At 48.3% G+C, this 17,544-nt stretch overlaps 1 protein-coding gene and 1 long non-coding RNA gene across 2 annotated transcripts; one reads left to right on the top strand and one right to left on the bottom strand.

Annotated features, from left to right (window-relative positions):
- The first annotated feature begins 1,623 nt into the window (after positions 1–1,623).
- Positions 1,624–3,930, top strand: LOC101975384 (leukocyte immunoglobulin-like receptor subfamily A member 6). Its single transcript, XM_078031476.1, is given in 9 exon segments — positions 1,624–1,815; positions 1,944–2,246; positions 2,397–2,463; positions 2,465–2,502; positions 2,505–2,630; positions 2,633–2,704; positions 2,952–3,254; positions 3,554–3,604; positions 3,872–3,930. Coding segments are annotated over 9 exon segments (1,131 nt in total). The 5' UTR covers positions 1,624–1,703.
- Positions 3,931–9,939: 6,009 nt separating this feature from the next.
- LOC144370689 (uncharacterized) lies at positions 9,940–17,544 on the bottom strand. The gene is made up of 2 exons (XR_013430601.1): positions 16,948–17,544; positions 9,940–12,363 (listed from the first exon to the last, which is right to left on the bottom strand). It is a non-coding gene; the product is annotated as an uncharacterized LOC144370689 (long non-coding RNA).

Genomic DNA, 17,544 nt, shown 5'->3' with positions numbered 1-17,544 from the left:
CTTGACGGAGGACCAGGAGGACATGCTAAGGGCCTGGCTCCCCCTTCACCCCACACATCTGCCTTGAAGACCCAGAGCCCAGGGAGGACCCCGTGAAGGACAGGAGGTGACATCTGCAGCCCTCACCTCAGCTGCCACCCTAGTCCTGTGGCCTCCTTCCCCTGTGCAGCCTCACCCTCAGCCGTCCCCTCCCTGCTGTGTGGACCCTGCAGCCAAGGACACCCAGGAAGTGATGAGCAGGTAGAGCTCCCGAGGCCCCATGGAGGGTCCCTCCCCATCTGGCACAGTGTGGAGCACCAGTTTAGGATGAAGAGCATTTTCCCACAAGGACAGCCAGGCTCCTGGGGTGGTGACGCCCACCTCAGCTCTCAGCCAGGCCGCTCTGTTGAGGGTGGGACAGGCTGGAGCATGGACTCCAGAGCAGATGGGACGGCTCTTTCCCCACACCCCAGAACAGAGCATTTCACGTGTAGTGCCGGGACCTGGCTCAGGGAGAAGGGCTCGCTCCTTTCAGCTCCTGTGGCAGTCAGCTCTGCGCTACTGCAACAAAACACCAGAGACCATCAACTTAAATAGACCAGAGCTGCTGAGGGAGGGGTTTGCTCCTGCACAGGCTGCGCCATGGTGGGCTGCACTGGGAAATCAGCCCTGAGGCCCTTCAGCTGGTCCAGCTCCCAGAGGGCAGGGTGCAGGCCTCCACCATGCTGGACCTCTGGAGCCTGGCCCCACCTGCCCAGCTGCTCATGTTTCACCTGGTCTAGGAGTGACCCCACATTCCCTTCCTGGGTCCTCTGAGGACATAATCCTGGGTTGGCCTCAGCCTGTGTGGGGCTGACTCAGGTGGGGCCTGGGGCCTGGCCTGGCCGGGCAGCATTCAGGTCACACATGAGGGCCTCAGGGTCAGGGCGGACCTCGGCTCATTGCTGAGATGTCCCCAAGGGGCGTGATCTTTGTGAGCCCTGCCCTGGGGAAACCAGAGACAGGACAGGAGGGGCCGTCCCCATCCGGTGGGTGCGCAGCTCTGGGGACCGGGGGCCAGCAGCAGCCCCTGCTTACCACTTCTGTGCTGTCTGACCTGCAGGGCCTGCACTCTCCTCTCTGGACTTCTTCAGAGCAGGCGCCATGAGGTCCACCCTGCCTGTCCTCCTCTGCCTCGGTCAGTGCTGGTTGGATGGTGGGGGTGGGGGGACACAGGGTCGGTGGGGAGGGTCCCAGGTGCCTGTTCACAGGGAACTCTCAGGTCTTACTCTCATATGGCACCAAATGGCTGCTGTGACCACAAGGGACAATAATCCTCCCCAACACTGAGATGCCAGCTCCTCACAGGGACCTCTCTTCCAGGGCTGAGTCTGCAACAGAGCCCCCGGGGGTCTTCAGGTGAGGGCCCTGCAGCCTCCCACGTCCTGCCCAGGCTCAGCCCCTGGGGTCTCAGGAGAGAAGAGAGCAGCCTGGGCCGAGGGTGGTGACAAGGTAGGGCAGTGGGACCTGGGGTAGGGACAGGCCAGGACCCAGCCTCTGGTTTTCTTGCAGGGACCCTCCCCAAGCCCAACCTGTGGGCAGAACCAGGCCCTGTCATTCCCCGTGGAAGGTCAGTGACCCTCTGGTGTCAGGGATCACAGGACGCCACGTGGAACTGTCTCAGTAAGGAAAAACCCTGGAGCCCCACATGCAGAAGACCCTTACAGGGTCCAGGGAACAGGGCCATGTTCCCCATCCCCACCATGACTGCGCAGGACGTCGGGGGATATCAATGCTACTATCAGAGCCCTGCTGGCTTCTCACAGCACAGTGACCCCCTGGAGCTGGTGGTGACAGGTGAGAGGACACTCAGGGGTCCCAGCCCCGGCTCTGTCTCAGGAAAGGGGTCTGCCCCCAGGGGTCCCTCTCACAGCCCATTAATGGGGGAGGAGGGAGCCATGAACACCTGCCTCCTTCTCTCCTAGGATTCTACAGCAAACCCAGCCTCTCAGCCCTGCCCAGCCCTGTGCTGACCTCAGGAGGGAACTTGACCCTCCAGTGTGGCTCATGGAAGGAATTTGACGGCTTTATTTTGGTGAAGAAAGGAGAACAAAACCTCACCTGGACCCTGGACTCACAGCAAAAACCCAGTGGGCAGTTCCAGGCCCAGTTCCCCGTGGGGCCTGTTAACCCCAGCCACAGGTGGACATTCACATGTTACGGCTATTATAGGAGCAAACCCCAGGTGTGGTCAGAACCCAGTGACCCACTGGACCTTCTGGTCTCAGGTAGGGAATTCCCATCCTTCACTCCAATATTTGGTGAGGCTGCGACCTTGTGGGCAGAGACTCAGGTGTGAGAGGGTGACCTGCAGGCAGGACGGGGGAGGGAGGGGGTTGGCAGGGTCCAGCCCTCAGCCCAGGCCTCTCTTCCTCCAGGGGTGTCCAGGAAGCCCTCCCTCCTGACCCATCAGGGCACTGTCCTGCCCCTGGAGAGAACCTGGCCCTCAGTGTCACAATGACATTGGCTATGACCGATTTGTTCTGTCCAAGAGGGGGCACAGGACCTCCCCCAGTGCCCTGGCCAGCAGCCCCAGGCTGAACTCTCTCAGAGTGACTTCCTGCTGGGCCCTGTGAGCAGCCCACACAGGGGTTGTTTCAGATGCTATGGTGGACAAGACTCTCATCTGAGTGGTCAGCCCCCAGTGACCCCCTTAATATTGTGGTCACATATGAGGATCCCAGGGGTGCTGTCAGGGACCCAGCCTCTGCACAGCCCTGTTGGGGAGCCCCAGGAGGTGATGGCCAGGGTGATGTGGGGTCTCAGGAGGGAGAGACAGGGAGGGGCAGAGAGGACAGGGACAGGGGGACACAGGGACAGGAAGGATCAGAGACAATGAGACAGACAGGGAGCACAGGGTCCTCAGAGACAGGCCCTGGGGAGGTCTCAGCTCAGAACAAGCTGGGGCCACCCTCACCCTCCTTCCTCTCTAGGACAGCTCCCTGGCACACCCTCCCTCTCAGTGCAGCCGGGTCCCACAGTGTCCTCAGGGGAGAACGTCACCCTGCTGTGTCAGTCACAGATCAAGATGGACACTTTCCTCCTGTGCAAGGAGGGGGCAGCTGATCCCCCCCTGCGTCTGAGAGCAGAGTACCGAGCCCCACGGTACCAGGCAGAGTTCTCAATGAGAGCTGTGACCCCAGCCCTCGGGGGGACCTACAGGTGCTATGGCTCTCACAGCTCATCCCCCTACCTGCTGTCACGGCCCAGTGCCCCCCTGGACCTGGTGGTCTCAGGTGAGTGCCCCTGACCCCATCCTCTGTGAGCTCAAGGATTCCCCCAGGGCCCTGCCCAGGACAGCTCTGGGTGGGATGGGAGTGAGGGGCCTAGGGAGGGTCGGCCAGCGGGACTCACCCCTCAGAGAGGAGGGGCCAGCGGGGTCCTCCAGCCTGTGCACCCACCCACCACTGGAATCAGGAAGGTGCAGGTGGGCACAGGAGGGTCCTGGGGAGGCCAGGCAGGTGTAGGAGGATGGGCAGAGACAGCCCCCAGGGGCAGCCTGCACCCCTCACCCTCCTGTTCTCCCCATTCCCAGGACCCTCTGGGGGACCCAGCCCCCGACCCTCAGGACCCAGGTCAACAGCTGGTGAGTCTCAGGGGCTTCTGTGCAGACAGTGTCCTGCATTCTTGGGCAACCAAGGATCACTCTGAGCTACAAAGTCCAGTTACCAACTCAGCTAAGCTGTGTCCAGGGCACTGCAGAGAATGGTCAGGGGTCTCAGGCCCTGGGGCTCAGGGCTGGGAGGCATGAGGGGGAGGTCCAGGCAGAGGTGACTCGGGGGTCAGCCTGGGGAGGAGCAGCCAGCTGAAGTGGGGGGCAGGCAGCCCAGCCCTCACCTCCCACCCACCCCAGGAGGCCCTGAGGACCAGCCCCCCACCCCCACGAACCCAGGACCCCAGAGTGGTGAGTGAGGGGCTCTGGTGGGAGGTGGGTCCAGGGCAGGGCTGAGCTGAGGGGGGCAGCCCCCTCTGGAGATGCTGACGGGGCCAGCCCCTCCCCTCTGGGCCTCAGTTTCTCCCAGGGCAGAGGAGAGGCCTGGCCCTGACCTTCAAGTGCCTCTCAGGCTGACCTTGGCTGTGCCCTGCTGGGAGAGGGGCCTCCAGGGACGCCTCCAGGACCTGAATCTGCAGGGCTCTGTCCCCTCTGTGCAGTGACAGTGACACTGAGCAGGGGAGGGCTCAGGGCCATCGGGGTGTCAGGCTCTTTCCCTCCAGCTCAGGGCTGAGCTCTGGGGGAGACAAGGAGACTGGGAGTCAGACTCCCCCAGTTCAGGCCCCGCTCTGCTGCTTCCTGCTGGGTGACTGGGCAGGGGACCCCCCTCTGAGCCTCAGTGTCCTCATCTGTGCCTGGGGGGTGGGTGGCAGTGCCATGATGCCTGAGTGACAGGGCTGGAGGTGACAGGTGGAAAGACCAACAGGGCTGGCACACAGTAGGTGCTCAGGTAAGCAGCGTGGCACCTCGTCCACACCTCTGCCCAGGACTAGGAAGGAGTCTGAAGACTCTGGTGGGGGTCTCGGTTCCCCTCCTCCTGCTGCTCCTCTTCCTCCTCCTGGGACACCAGTGTCGGGGACAATGCAGGAAGGCAGGTGAGTGGGGAGGGGGACGTGGTGGTGTCCCAGGGGAAGTAGCCAGTTGTGCCCGGGGCACACAGGATGGGAAGCCCTGGTTGTCACCCTGACCAGCAGGACCACCCAGGAGACCCAGCAAGAGCCCGTGTGGGCCTCACAGGTCTGCCTCCTTCTCCTCACACAGGGCTCAGCACTGCTGTCACCTCCCCAGAGGCCACCCAAGGCCACCAGGTGACCCGTCCTCTCCTCTGCCCTCCTCTCTCTGCCCGCTGCCCTCTTCTCTCCTCCCAGCTGATGGTGCTGATGGGCTCTGGTCAGCCTCCTGCCCTGAGGCCTGGGCGCTGGCCTCTCTCCTCTGCCTCCTCCCCCTGCTGAGCTCGGTCACCTGCTCCTGAGGAGGAGGTGGACCTGGCCACAGCCCTGCCCTGCACTGGCCCCTCCCAGCCACACAGATGGCCGACTCCTGGGGGTTTGCTGTTGGCAAGGCTCTACTGGGGGCTTGGGGCAGCAGCAGCAAACACAGTCTGGTGCTCAGACACAGGACAGCCCCGGGACAGACAGACGGGGCAGAGGCAGACAGGCGTGGGGAGACCAGGCAGGGCGACGGCTTGAACCCAGGACAGAGCCAGGTGGGGCGGGGGCCATGGGCAGGAGCAGGAGGGGTAACTGGACAGTCAAGGAGGGTTCCCTGGGGGGGACCCTGGACAGAGCCCCCACCACAGGGACAGGCCTGAGAGCATCTCAGGAAGAGGGTCCTGCCAAGGAGCAGCAGTGTGAGGCCAGTGGGCCCAGGCTGACCTGTCCAGCCCGCTCGAGTCCAGGTGCTGCAGGTGATGCATGAGGAGCAGGTGTAATGGTGGCAGGGGCAGAGGTGGGCAGGGCTCAGTCCTGCAGGTGCCTCTGCTCTGGCAGAGCCTGAGAAGCCCCTGGAAGTTCTGCTGGGCATGGATAGCTGACTGCTGGCTGCAGGTCCCTCCAGCTCCCTGTGGGAGGTGAGGGGCACAGCCAGAGTGGACTCAGGAATCGCCTACCTCTGTCCCCTCCACAGAGCCCTGCAGATGAAGACTCCTGGGGTGTCACCTGTGCCCAGAATCAGGGCTATTGTGGAGTGTCCACTTATCCCCTGAGTCAGGGCCATTCCTGGTCATGAAGGACACATCAGAGGGAGAGGACAGCCTGAAGGGTTTCATTAGGGTCCTGTCCCCTCCAGTCCCCAGCTCCCCAGACACCAGCCTCACCTGTCACCACTCTCTCCTCACTCCAGGTGGCTGCATCTGGTGCCCCCCAGGATGTGACCTACGCCCAGCTGAATTACCTCAAGCTCATGCAGGGGACAGCCACTCCTCCTTCCTCCCAAAGACAGGACCCTTTCACTGAGCCCAGTGTCTATACCACCCTTGCCTTCCACTAGCCCGGGACACCACTCAGATTTCATGCTGCAAGGACAGGGACCTAGGGACCCCAGCAGGCACAAGACAGCCCATGGACATGCAGCTGGGTGTCACGGCCAGCCTGGAGCCTGACATGCGTGGCCAGGAGCATCTGAGACCTGCTGGAAGTCACCTGATTCCCAGTCACAACAACTGGTCCCCAACCATGTGCCACGTTTGGCCATTTTATTCTCCTGGTAACCAACAGGCAAGGGGAGGGGTCACAAGGCAAGTGAGCAAATGTGTGATGGAAAGTACATCCAGCTGATGACGCACAGAAATGAAGAAACTTTGATCAAAGGAAACTTACAATAAAGTTCAAAATGTGCTGGGGTGACCCTGGGGAGTCCATGTCACCTGCCTTCCTGCTGATTCTCACATCTGGCTGGGACCCCTCTGTCCAGCAGCATGACCTGGGCTGAGTGGCAGCCTACAGGGGTCCCCTGCCCACCTCAGGAAAGCGTCTGTGGAAAGGGGAGCAGACCTGGAGCCACCCAGGAGCCCAGTGGGAGCAGAGTCTGGGGACCTAGAGACAGAGGAACAGAGGGAGGGACAGGGAGGTGCAGGGGGTGGGCGAGGGGCACCGACACCCAGGGGCATGGAGACATGGAGGGGAAAGACAGAGGGCAGGGGGCACCTCACTCACCCAGCTCCCAGGTGAGGGGAGGGGGGTCCCCAGCTCACACCTCCTTGTCCTCAGGGTCCACAGAGAACCCCCCTCCAGGTGCTCCTGCGGGGGCTCTGCTTCCCACTGCCCTGTCCTCCTCCTCCTCCTCTCTTCTTCCTCCTCCTTCTCCTCCCTCTCTTCCTCCTCCTCCTCTTCCTCCTCCTCCCCTCCTCTTCCTCCACCTCTTCCCTCTCTCTAGTGCCCTCCTTCTTCCTTCTCCTCCTCTTTTCTTCTTCCCCTCCTTCCCTCCTTCTCTCCTCTTCCTCCTCCTCCTTCCTCCCCTCCCTCCTCCATTGCCTCCTTCCCCTTATTCTCTATCCCTCCTCCTTCCCTCCTCCCCCTGTCCTACTCCTCCCCTTAACTTCCCTCCCCCTCTCCCTCCCCTTCCCCTCCCCCTCCCTCTTCCCTCCCCCTCCCCTCCTCCTCCCCCTGCAGGATGGTGCATCCCCTTGTGATCATTCCTCCTCTCCCCTCCTCCTTTCCGTTCTCCTTCACTGACTCACTCTCCCTCTACCTTCTCACACTCCTCATGATTTTCTGAGGCTGCTTTTGAGGCTCTATTTCTATGGGCATGAATTCAAGTGCGTAAAATCATCCAAACGTGAATTCTCCCTTTCCCTAGCAAATGTAGGGACCCTACAAGAAAACCTCAAAGTTGAAGTCCTTAGAACCCAAGGCCATACACCCCTGAGTCCTATCCTTCCCAGGCTTATTTCTCTTGATGGACCACATTCACACTTAGCAGGAACCATTTTCAAAAAGCAGATAGAAAAGAATGTTCTAAGTCTGTTTGACTCTTATATTTTCCCGGGTTCATCTTGGTCTTGGCCCAGGATCAAGAAATTCTCTTCCCCTGTCCCAGGCCCCAGCCTCCTTCTTGGTGGTCGGCCTGTTACCCCTCTTAGTCTCCAGAATGAGCACACGCAGACTGTTCTTAAGACTAAAGTCAAGAATTCCAGCACTTGTTATGGTTTAGATGTGACTTGTCCCCAGAAGCTCATGTAGGAGACAATGCAAGAGCTTTCAGAGGTGACATGATCAGGGGAGGAGTCCTGTGGCACCTGGTAACCTGATCCAGGCTTAATGCCCTGATTAGTGAATGGGCAATAACTGTGGGCAGGTTGGCACAGCTGGAGGAGGGGTCCCTGGGGCTGTCCTGTGGGTTTCTGTCTGGTCCCTGGTGGGCAGACGCTGTGTCTGCTGCTTTGTTGCTGCGTCCTGAGCTGCTTTCCTGCCCCAGGCCCTTCTACCATGATGCCCTCCTCCTCTGGGGCCCAGAGCAGTGGGTTGGCCACTGGGAACTGAGGCCGAGCACTGTGGTGAGCCGCAGCCCAAGGGGCCCAGCAAACTTCCAGCTGCCAGCTAATTGGCTCCTCTGCGGTGATGCTCATTGGGCTGTTTCCCCGCCCTTCCAGACTCCAGAGCTGCTCATTGGGGGACTCTTTTGGCTCCGCCCATGCAACCCAGCCAATCGGCCTCCAGAGCAGGAGGAGGGGGCCGGTTGAGAGGCTTGTGGGAAGCCCGTGGTGGCAGTTGGGCTCTGAGGGGATTCCTGAAGAGCTCCTGTGGTGAGGGGTGTGGTTCTAAAAATAAAGTTCCTTTCTGCTTGACAAGTGGCTCCTGAATTGTGCCCAGCCTGACTGCGGCATTGGACACTGTGAGCCAAATAAACCTCTCCTCCTCTAATTGTTCATGTCAGGTCTTTGTCACAGAGATGAAAAAGGTGACTTAAACCGCCACCTTAGAAACAGAGAGAGGGAGGGGGAGAGAGGAGGGGAGGGGGGGAGAGAAGGAGAGAGTGAGGGAGAGGGAGGGGGAGAGGGGGGGGAGAGGGAGGGAGGGGGAGAGAGAGAGAGGGAGAGTGAGAGGGAGAGAAAGGGAGGGGGGGAGAGGGAGAGGGAGAGAGAGAGAAGGAGGGAGAGAGGGGGGGAGAGTGAGAGGGAGAGAGAGGGAGAGAGAGAGGGAGAGACAGGGAGGGAGGGAGAGAGAGGGAGAGAGAGGAAAGGGGGGAGAGAGTGAGGGAGAGAGGGAGAGGGAGGGAGGGGGAGAGAGAGGGAGAGAGAGGGAGAGGGAGAGAGGGAGGGAGAGGGAGAGGGAGAGAGAGAGGAAGAGAGGGAGAGAGAGGGAGAGGGAGAGAGGGAGGGAGAGGGAGAGGAAAGGGGGGAGAGAGTGAGGGAGAGAGGGAGAGAGAGAGAGAGAGAGAGGGTGAGAGAGAGGAAAGGGGGAGAGAGGGAGAGAGAGGGGGAGAGGGAGGGAGGGGTAGAGAGAGGGAGGGAGAGAGGGAAAGGGGGAGAGAGAGGGAGGGGGAGAGAGAGGGGGAGGGGGAGAGAGAGAGAGAGGGAAATGCTCTTCTTTTGACCCCTAAGAATTTCATAGAAAATTTCAATAACCGCAAGTTTTCTATTTGTCTTTGTTAATACTGGAGGTGTCTCTGGTGTGTCTAGTCAAGGCCTGGTCAATAGAATATTAGGGATGGAAATATTTTGCATTTATCTCACCACAAATAATGAGAGATTAAAATATTTAATAGTAATGTGTTAGAGTAATTATCCTTATAATTTATTTATGGGTAAGTGACCGTCCTCACGTGGAGAAACATACCCCACAGGTGAGCACCTGCTGTGAAACAGACACACACATCACGTGTACAGTCGAGTGAATGACAGGTTCATGGAGAGATCATTCAGGACAGGGTGTGAACAGTCACGAGAGCTGCTATTTTGTTTTCCGTAAGTGTGCAGGACAAGGATTCATTTCATTTCTTTTTACTGGTGATGTTTTTGTGGGATTTCTGTAGTGAGGAGTGGACAGGCCAGTAAGAGCAAGGGCTCACAGCCCTTGGGGGAGGCCTTGCTTTGCCTGTCCTTGATGAGAGGTCCACCTTGGGCCTACCCTCCCCGAGGTAGGAGGCTGAGCAGGTGCTGTGTGTCCTGAATGTATGACCTCTTGGGAGTTTCCCTAAGAACTCCCCAGGTCTTCCAGATAAGGAGCCCCTAATGCAATATGGCAGCAGGGAAATGGCCAGTGGGTGGATAACAAGTGGTTTTGAAAATTCTCTAGTTGGTCGTCCCGTCTTCCGCACTTGTGGACAGTTCGTGATCCCCATGAATCTTAAGCAGGGCGGACATGCGTGCACCGTAGGTGATGACCTGACCTTTACTATGATTGGCCCCAGGAGCTTCCTGGTGTTGCAGTAATTCACTTGCAGGTCAGCATGGGAAAACAAAGAAGAAGAAGAAGCAGAGCAAGCAAAGCAGCAGCAGAAAAAAAGTCCTTTATTGTGTACAAGCAATCTTTTTATAGTATTGTGAACAAAAAAGGCAGCCTTCCAACTTCAATAAATCAGGTCTTTCAGCTAATTAAACATAGCACACAGAAGTTTTACTTTCTAATCAGAAGTGACCCGCTTCTCATGGCTAATCTACTCTCGGCCTGGAGTATGCTGAGCTCTGCTCTTTGTTTAGAACAGATAAAAAATTTTTTCTCAGCGCCCTCCTAGCCCACTTGGCAGAACATCCCGTTTGCAGGCAAGTTCTCCCAAGGTCAGCAGACACCTCGTTTTCAAGCATGTTTGTTGTTACCTATCTAAACCTTGAAGAAGCCTCTCGTTTGCGAGCAGGCCCTCCCAAGGACAGCAGACACCTCGTTTGCAAGCATGTCCGCTGTTACTTATCTATACCTTGACAGAATATCCCGTTTGCAGGCAGACTCCATCAAGAACAGTAATAGTAACGCAGTTACATTTGATTCTCTACATCTCCCTCCTTTTGTTTTTGTAAATGAGCCTTAGCAGAAGCGACAAGAGAGGTTTCATGTTTCAGTTGCTTTTGCTTTTTCCAGCATTGGATGACTATATACAAAACAAAACATAAAACAAAAATTATTACAGTGTTACCTAAAGAAGTTGACAACAAGGTAGAGAAATGACTTAAAGGATTTAAATTAGCAATACTTGAAGACAATTTTTGTAAAATGTCAGATCCTGTTAGTTCAGGTAATGTCTTACTAAAGGTGACCATAATAGTCTTTTACAAATTCATAATTTCTAAAGTTAAATTTTGATGTCCATTTAACCATCCTTTAACAATTTCCCAGGAATCACTGGTATTATATGGCACAGGAGTCACACAAATATGAGAAGAATTCCAGTCACACTTCAGTACACTTCTGGTAGCCAAGATAGTCACTTGATCGCCAAGCCAGGAAACAGCATGTTGTAAATTGATCACATCTGTAGTTAATTGAGAGTTAAGTCCTTTTGTTGTTGCCATATTAAATGAGCATCTTGATGCCATGTTCTCATGAAATTCGCAGTTTGAATGTCTTGATGCAAAGCAACACTAGCTATCGCAGCAGTGGCAGTTACAGAAGCAACTGCAAGGAATGAAGCTATAACTATTCCTATTAATTGTAGTGAGCAATATAACAAAACTTGAACAGCATTGTACAAATGAGTAACAGACAATGAATCAGAGCAAGGATGAGTCAACTTAACAGGCACCCACAATTCTGTGCGAGCTTTAACAATAACTAAAGAATAATTATTAATTTCTATTAATTCCCAATTAGTTCTATTTCCACATTGAGTAAGATAACAGTTTATACATGATATTGTTCCCCAAGTTACATTCCCAGTTTTCAATCATAAGAGAATAAGGGAATTTAACACATGTAGAAAAATAAGTCAGATTATTATGTAGATGTACTTCAAAAGGAGAGGAATGGGATACATCTAACTTGAAATTTCCAGTCCATACAGTGAGTTTCCCAGATACTGCCCATAATTTCCATATATCCCCTTGAGTATTGGAAAACCTTACATCCTGTAACATTGGAGAGACCAAAGCATAATGTTGCATTTTGTCTCATTACCCCAAGCATTTATTGTCCCATTATGTCGATGCCATCTTAAAGTACGATTTGACCAACTTTTTATAAATTTAGAATGATTAAGACTCCACCCAACTATAGTGATATTTTGATATTTGACTACTGTTTTAGGGTGATGATCATGACTTTTTTTTTTTCACTTTAAATGAGTTAAAAATGTTTCAAAATATTTAGCTGAACATAAAGGAAGATGAGTTCTGACAAAACATTCTTCAGATAATAGTCATGATTGATTAACATACATACTAGAGGTATTAAATCCTCGGGAAGATATGACAGTAAAAACAGCAGTAGGGTAACTATGATAATTAACTCCCCAACTAATATAAGAAAGAGTTGTTATGTGCTATAAGAGGCAAACAGAAAGAACGAGCCCCTATACACAATGGGACTCCTTCAACAGCTACAGTTATATTAGAAATATTATACAGATTTTTATAGAATGGAATATTTTTAATTCCCCCACATACATTAGGGGGGGAAATTAGTATTATTAATACACACACGAACTTCAGGTTTTCCCCAGGAAACACTGTGCACCAAAGGAGGGTTAGGAACATAGGCCCAATAAGCAAAAGAATGAGCAGAAACTATACTTACCTGGCAATTAATAATGGCAAGCATAGCTAATAAAAGATTAACAGGATTTAAAGGCTGATTTGCCTTTTGAAGGGTTTTTTTTTTTTTTCAGCTTCTTGAATCAACTTTTTTATCTGTCCCCATGTTGGGGGGTCCGCTGTTCTCGTTGCCATTGTAGAAGCTCTCTGCATTGCCAGCTCCTGAAATTGTCTGACAAATGGGTCACTTATTCAGCAATTTGATAAGTCTTGAAGGTACCTAGAAAGGTGTTTTACCTGTAGAAATAAGAGCAAACCCCCTTCCCATGTGGTGCAACAACCTAGAAATCCATTCTTTATTTTCATCCCTGTTCCACATAGGTATTTCCAATTTGTAGAAATAATGGCTGAGATATAAATGTAGAGAAATGTTGCTGGGCTGCAGGAACCTTGGAAGTTGACCAGACATTTAAAAAATTTAAAGTTAGTAAAGTTTTATGAAGTATATTTTGAGGTATATAAGCCATAGCCATATCCCCCCTTTTTATTTTTAGTATATATTTTCTTAACGTATGATTTATCCTTTCTATAATAGCTTGACCCTGACTATTACAAGGTATGTCAAATGTATGTGTAATGTCATGAATGTAATTTTTGTGAGGTATATGTAGGTGCATTGTCAGTTTAAGTTTTTAAGGAATTTCCATGATAGCAAAACAAGATAATAAATGAGAAATGATTGCATCAGCCTTTTTTTTTTTTTAAGATAAACTGTGGCCCAAGAAAATGAGTATTAGTGTCAATAGTATGATGTACATATCTAGTTGTCCAAATGACTGAATTATAACAACATCCATTTGTTAAAGGGCATAAGGATGGAGTCCCCTTGGATTAACACCAGGAGGACAGTAAGGAATATTAAAAGAAGCACATGATGAACAGTTATTTTGTATTTATTATAAAGTCCTTTAGTGTTTGTATAAAGTAAAGTATGTTCTAGATGAGCCTTTTGTAAGGGGAATAATAGTTAATCAATATTTTGATTTTTTTTTTTAATTAATGGTCCTGGCAGTGTAGAATGTGCTCTAATATGAGTAAAATATACTGAAATTTGGCCTACTAATTTTGTTGTTATTTTTACATGTAGTCAGATAGGACATAGAGTCTTATCTTAGGTAAGTAGGGCTATCTTTATAAATTAAGTAAAGTGTTGTAGTTTTAAAGTTTATTTTATTTTTTATTTATTTTTTTTAATATTATATTATAAATTTTATATATAAATAATTGTTTAAGTTTATTTGAGTAAAAACTAACACAATATGATAACACATCTAAAACATGAAATAAAGAAAGGCTGAAAGCTTTTAGCCTTATTTAGAAAAATAGAAAAATGTTCTTGTGTTTTATAATATTAACCTTTATGTAGATAAGGCTCTCATTAATTTAAAAAATACATTTAAATTGTACCTCAGTGTTGTAAAAAGTAACATAAAACTTTATATATCTTATTGATAATAGGCCCAGTTATAGAACATTAAATGATATAAATATTTTTTAGTATGTTATTTTTATAAGCCTAAATTACCATGCAACCTTTTGGAGAACACCAGCTTGATGTAATTTTTTTTTTTTTTAAAGCTTTTATCTTAATGACTTGTATACCTGGAAAATATGAACACATTTAATATACAAAGAAGAGTAATAGTACCATAATTACTATTGATGTTTTTATATTAATTAAGTTTAGCTCTTAAACAAATAACATATTAGAATATTGTAAAATAACAGTTGTTGTTTAACCATATCTGTATAATCCTTAATTTTTTCAAGATTATTTGTTCAAAAATTTACATATATAGCCAACGTACACAGACCTTCTTTATCACTTACTTAAAACTATATAGCCAACATACATAGACCTTTTTTATCACTTGTTTAAATCCTTTTATTTACTCACTTCCGGAAACACATTTTTTTTTTTTTAAATCCATATCTAGAAACTTTTATTTATTTATTTTTTGTTAACCCCTTTTTTATTTATATTTTGAAATAATCTTTGTAAATTTTTGAATTTAGGCAAATTATTCCATTTTAATAAGAGATATTTTGTTATTTGTAGTATACAATTAATCACATTTGTTTACCATATTATGAAAATATAGTGTCTAAATATTAGGGATGATAAAGGACCATTTATTTATTTACTTATTTATATTATTTACCAACTTAAAAAATTATTAATAATGTTATCTAATGTAATTTAAGGAGTTAAAAGCATTTAATGGTATATTTAACATTTAGCATATTAACCTTGTAAATCAATCAGATATTTAACAAATATTTATAAACAAATAATCTTATGTCTAATTAATTTACTTATTTTATCAAAACATTAGACAAGTATAATGAACCGTGTTAGCCATTTTTTTTTGTTGTTGTTGAAAAAAAAAATCCTAGAACCAAAGCATATCAGTCATTAACATGTTAAAGACGTCTTATTTTTATCTGTTTACCCAATTTAAATTGAACAATTTAAATCAGTGAATTAAAAATATTTGGATCCATTTTTTTTTAATTTTTATGAGCGCTCTTTACATATATATCAATCTTTATATCATGTACATGACATATGGACATACACACACAGACATACAACATATAATACAAATGTGCACACATAACACAATAAAGGCCTTATAGCTATTTTAGGTGAAATTTCCATTGTAATGTTTAAATATTTCACAGTTGATCAAAAATAGAACTGATCAGAAAAACATTAACTTAGGTCTGTAGGGTCAAAATTATGAGCTCAAAAAAATACAGAATCTAGGAAAAGGTAAGAGTCCTAGAAAAATGACCAGCCAGTAATTAGAAAGTATCATAAAATTTTATTTATATATTTTATTTTATTTTTTACAATCCCTTTTAAAATGACCTGTTTATCCACAATTGAAACAAGTTCCTGATTTATTGGGTTTAAGGGCTCCAGCCATGGCTGCAGCAAAAACAGAAACTTTGATGTTCAATTTCTCCCACTCCAGCACAAGCTCACATATTTACTCAATGAGACGTTTTGCCCTTTTAATGGCCCCAAAATATGCTTACATTTAGGATTTGCATTTTCAAATGTTAATGTTTCTAATAATACCTTTGCTATTTGATCTTGACCCATTGCCTTCATAACAAAAGTACGTGGTCTTGCAAGAAAATCAGTGTAAGTTTCAGTAGCCCCTTGTATAGATTTAGTAAAGGAAGGTTGTGCCTGACCAGTGGGTATCACACATCTCTAAGCTCTTAAGAAAACCTGTCAAACTTGTTGAAGATCTGGATCTGTATATAGAGCCTGTCTCTAAACTTGTTGAAGATCTGGATCTGTATATAGAGCCTGTCTCTAAACTTGTTGAAGATCTGGATCTGTATATAGAGCCTGTCTCTAAAGGCAGGGTAATTACCTTCCCCCATTAACTTATCCTCCTTGGGTCCTGCGGGATTTTGAGCTTCACTCTCTTCAGCTTGTTTTTGTGCCTCATCTTCCCATCAACTTCTCAACTGTAACCAATTGAGATCCCTCCAAAACTTTTTTGGCTAATGCCTCCCAATCCAAAGGAATAAGTAATTTAGAAGTTCCCAAATTTTCTAACACCCCTAGCACAAAGGGAGACTGAGGGCCATATTGAAAGGCTGTAGCTTATAAATCCTTTATAAACTTATATTCCATAGCAGTATAGTGAACATCAATCATTAGGGGATTTTGAAGGTTTTGTTGTCTAGTTATAGGATACAAATGTAGTGGATCAACAAAACAACCAGGAGGGGCTGCAAGATCATCATCATCATCATCATGTGTCATAGTAAGAGGAAATGAAAAACATTGTTGTTTTCTACCCACATTAACTCTATACTCTGTCATTGGAAAGAGAGAAATATTAGAAGGAGTAGTAGGTTTAAGAGAGGACCTTTGCTTTTTAAATTTCATATTATCCACTAAGGCCCTCCATAATTTCTTTCATACTGGAGTCACTATCTGAACTTTCTGAATCTTCCTCATCACTCAGATCTGATTTAGGAGAGTCATCTATAGTATCACAAATATTTTCTTTGGGCTCCGTTTTGTTAACCTTATTATCAGATTCTGATGTATTAACTTGTCTTTTACAAAGAGAGCCCTTTTTATTATTGCTGTCTAATAATTATAATGCTTGAGTAATAGCGCTACACAATGTTCAAATCTTCAAAGAAATAACATTCCCAGCCTGATGCTGCTTACGGAGCTCTTTTTGAATCAATTTCTATTCCCCTAAATTTAACTGGATCTTAGTTTGATATTGGAACCAGTGACAATGACATTCTATAATTTAAATAACTCCTTGAGTCTCTTATGAGATGTTTTCACACCTATGGAATATAATAATCCTTGTAGTAACTCCACATATTGTTCCTTTAAAGACTGGGAGTTTCCCATGTTAGTTCTGAAAGTTCCCCCTAAAGTTTCTTTCAACTTGGGGCGATACCTTTCGATATTTGTTAGTTCTGAAAGTTCCCCCTAAAGTTTCTTTCAACCTGGGGCGATACCTTTCGATATTTGTTAGTTCTGAAAGTTCCCCCTAAAGTTTCTTTCAACCTGGGGCGATACCTTTCGATATTTGTTAGTTCTGAAAGTTCCCCCTAAAGTTTCTTTCAACTTGGGGCGATACCTTTCGATATTTGTTAGTTCTGAAAGTTCCCCCTAAAGTTTCTTTCAACTTGGGGCGATACCTTTCGATATTTTTTGAATCCCGAAAGTCCCCCTTTCGTTTTCTTAACCCGGGGTGCTTACCCTTTCGGTGCTGGATCCTGCCGACTACGCCAATTGTTGCAGTAATTCACTTGCAGGTCAGCATGGGAAAACAAAGAAGAAGAAGAAGCAGAGCAAGCAAAGCAGCAGCAGAAAAAAAGTCCTTTATTGTGTACAAGCAATCTTTTTATAGTATTGTGAACAAAAAAGGCAGCCTTCCAACTTCAATAAATCAGGTCTTTCAGCTAATTAAACATAGCACACAGAAGTTTTACTTTCTAATCAGAAGTGACCCGCTTCTCATGGCTAATCTACTCTCGGCCTGGAGTATGCTGAGCTCTGCTCTTTGTTTAGAACAGATAAAAAATTTTTTCTCAGCGCCCTCCTAGCCCACTTGGCAGAACATCCCGTTTGCAGGCAAGTTCTCCCAAGGTCAGCAGACACCTCGTTTTCAAGCATGTTTGTTGTTACCTATCTAAACCTTGAAGAAGCCTCTCGTTTGCGAGCAGGCCCTCCCAAGGACAGCAGACACCTCGTTTGCAAGCATGTCCGCTGTTACTTATCTATACCTTGACAGAATATCCTGTTTGCAGGCAGACTCCATCAAGAACAGTAATAGTAACGCAGTTACATTTGATT

The sequence above is a fragment of the Ictidomys tridecemlineatus genome, chromosome 15, assembly GCF_052094955.1.
Source record: "Ictidomys tridecemlineatus isolate mIctTri1 chromosome 15, mIctTri1.hap1, whole genome shotgun sequence".
Lineage (NCBI taxonomy): Eukaryota > Metazoa > Chordata > Mammalia > Rodentia > Sciuridae > Ictidomys > Ictidomys tridecemlineatus.
Note: the sequence above shows the minus strand (reverse complement) of the source record. Positions and strands in the feature narration are given on the sequence as shown.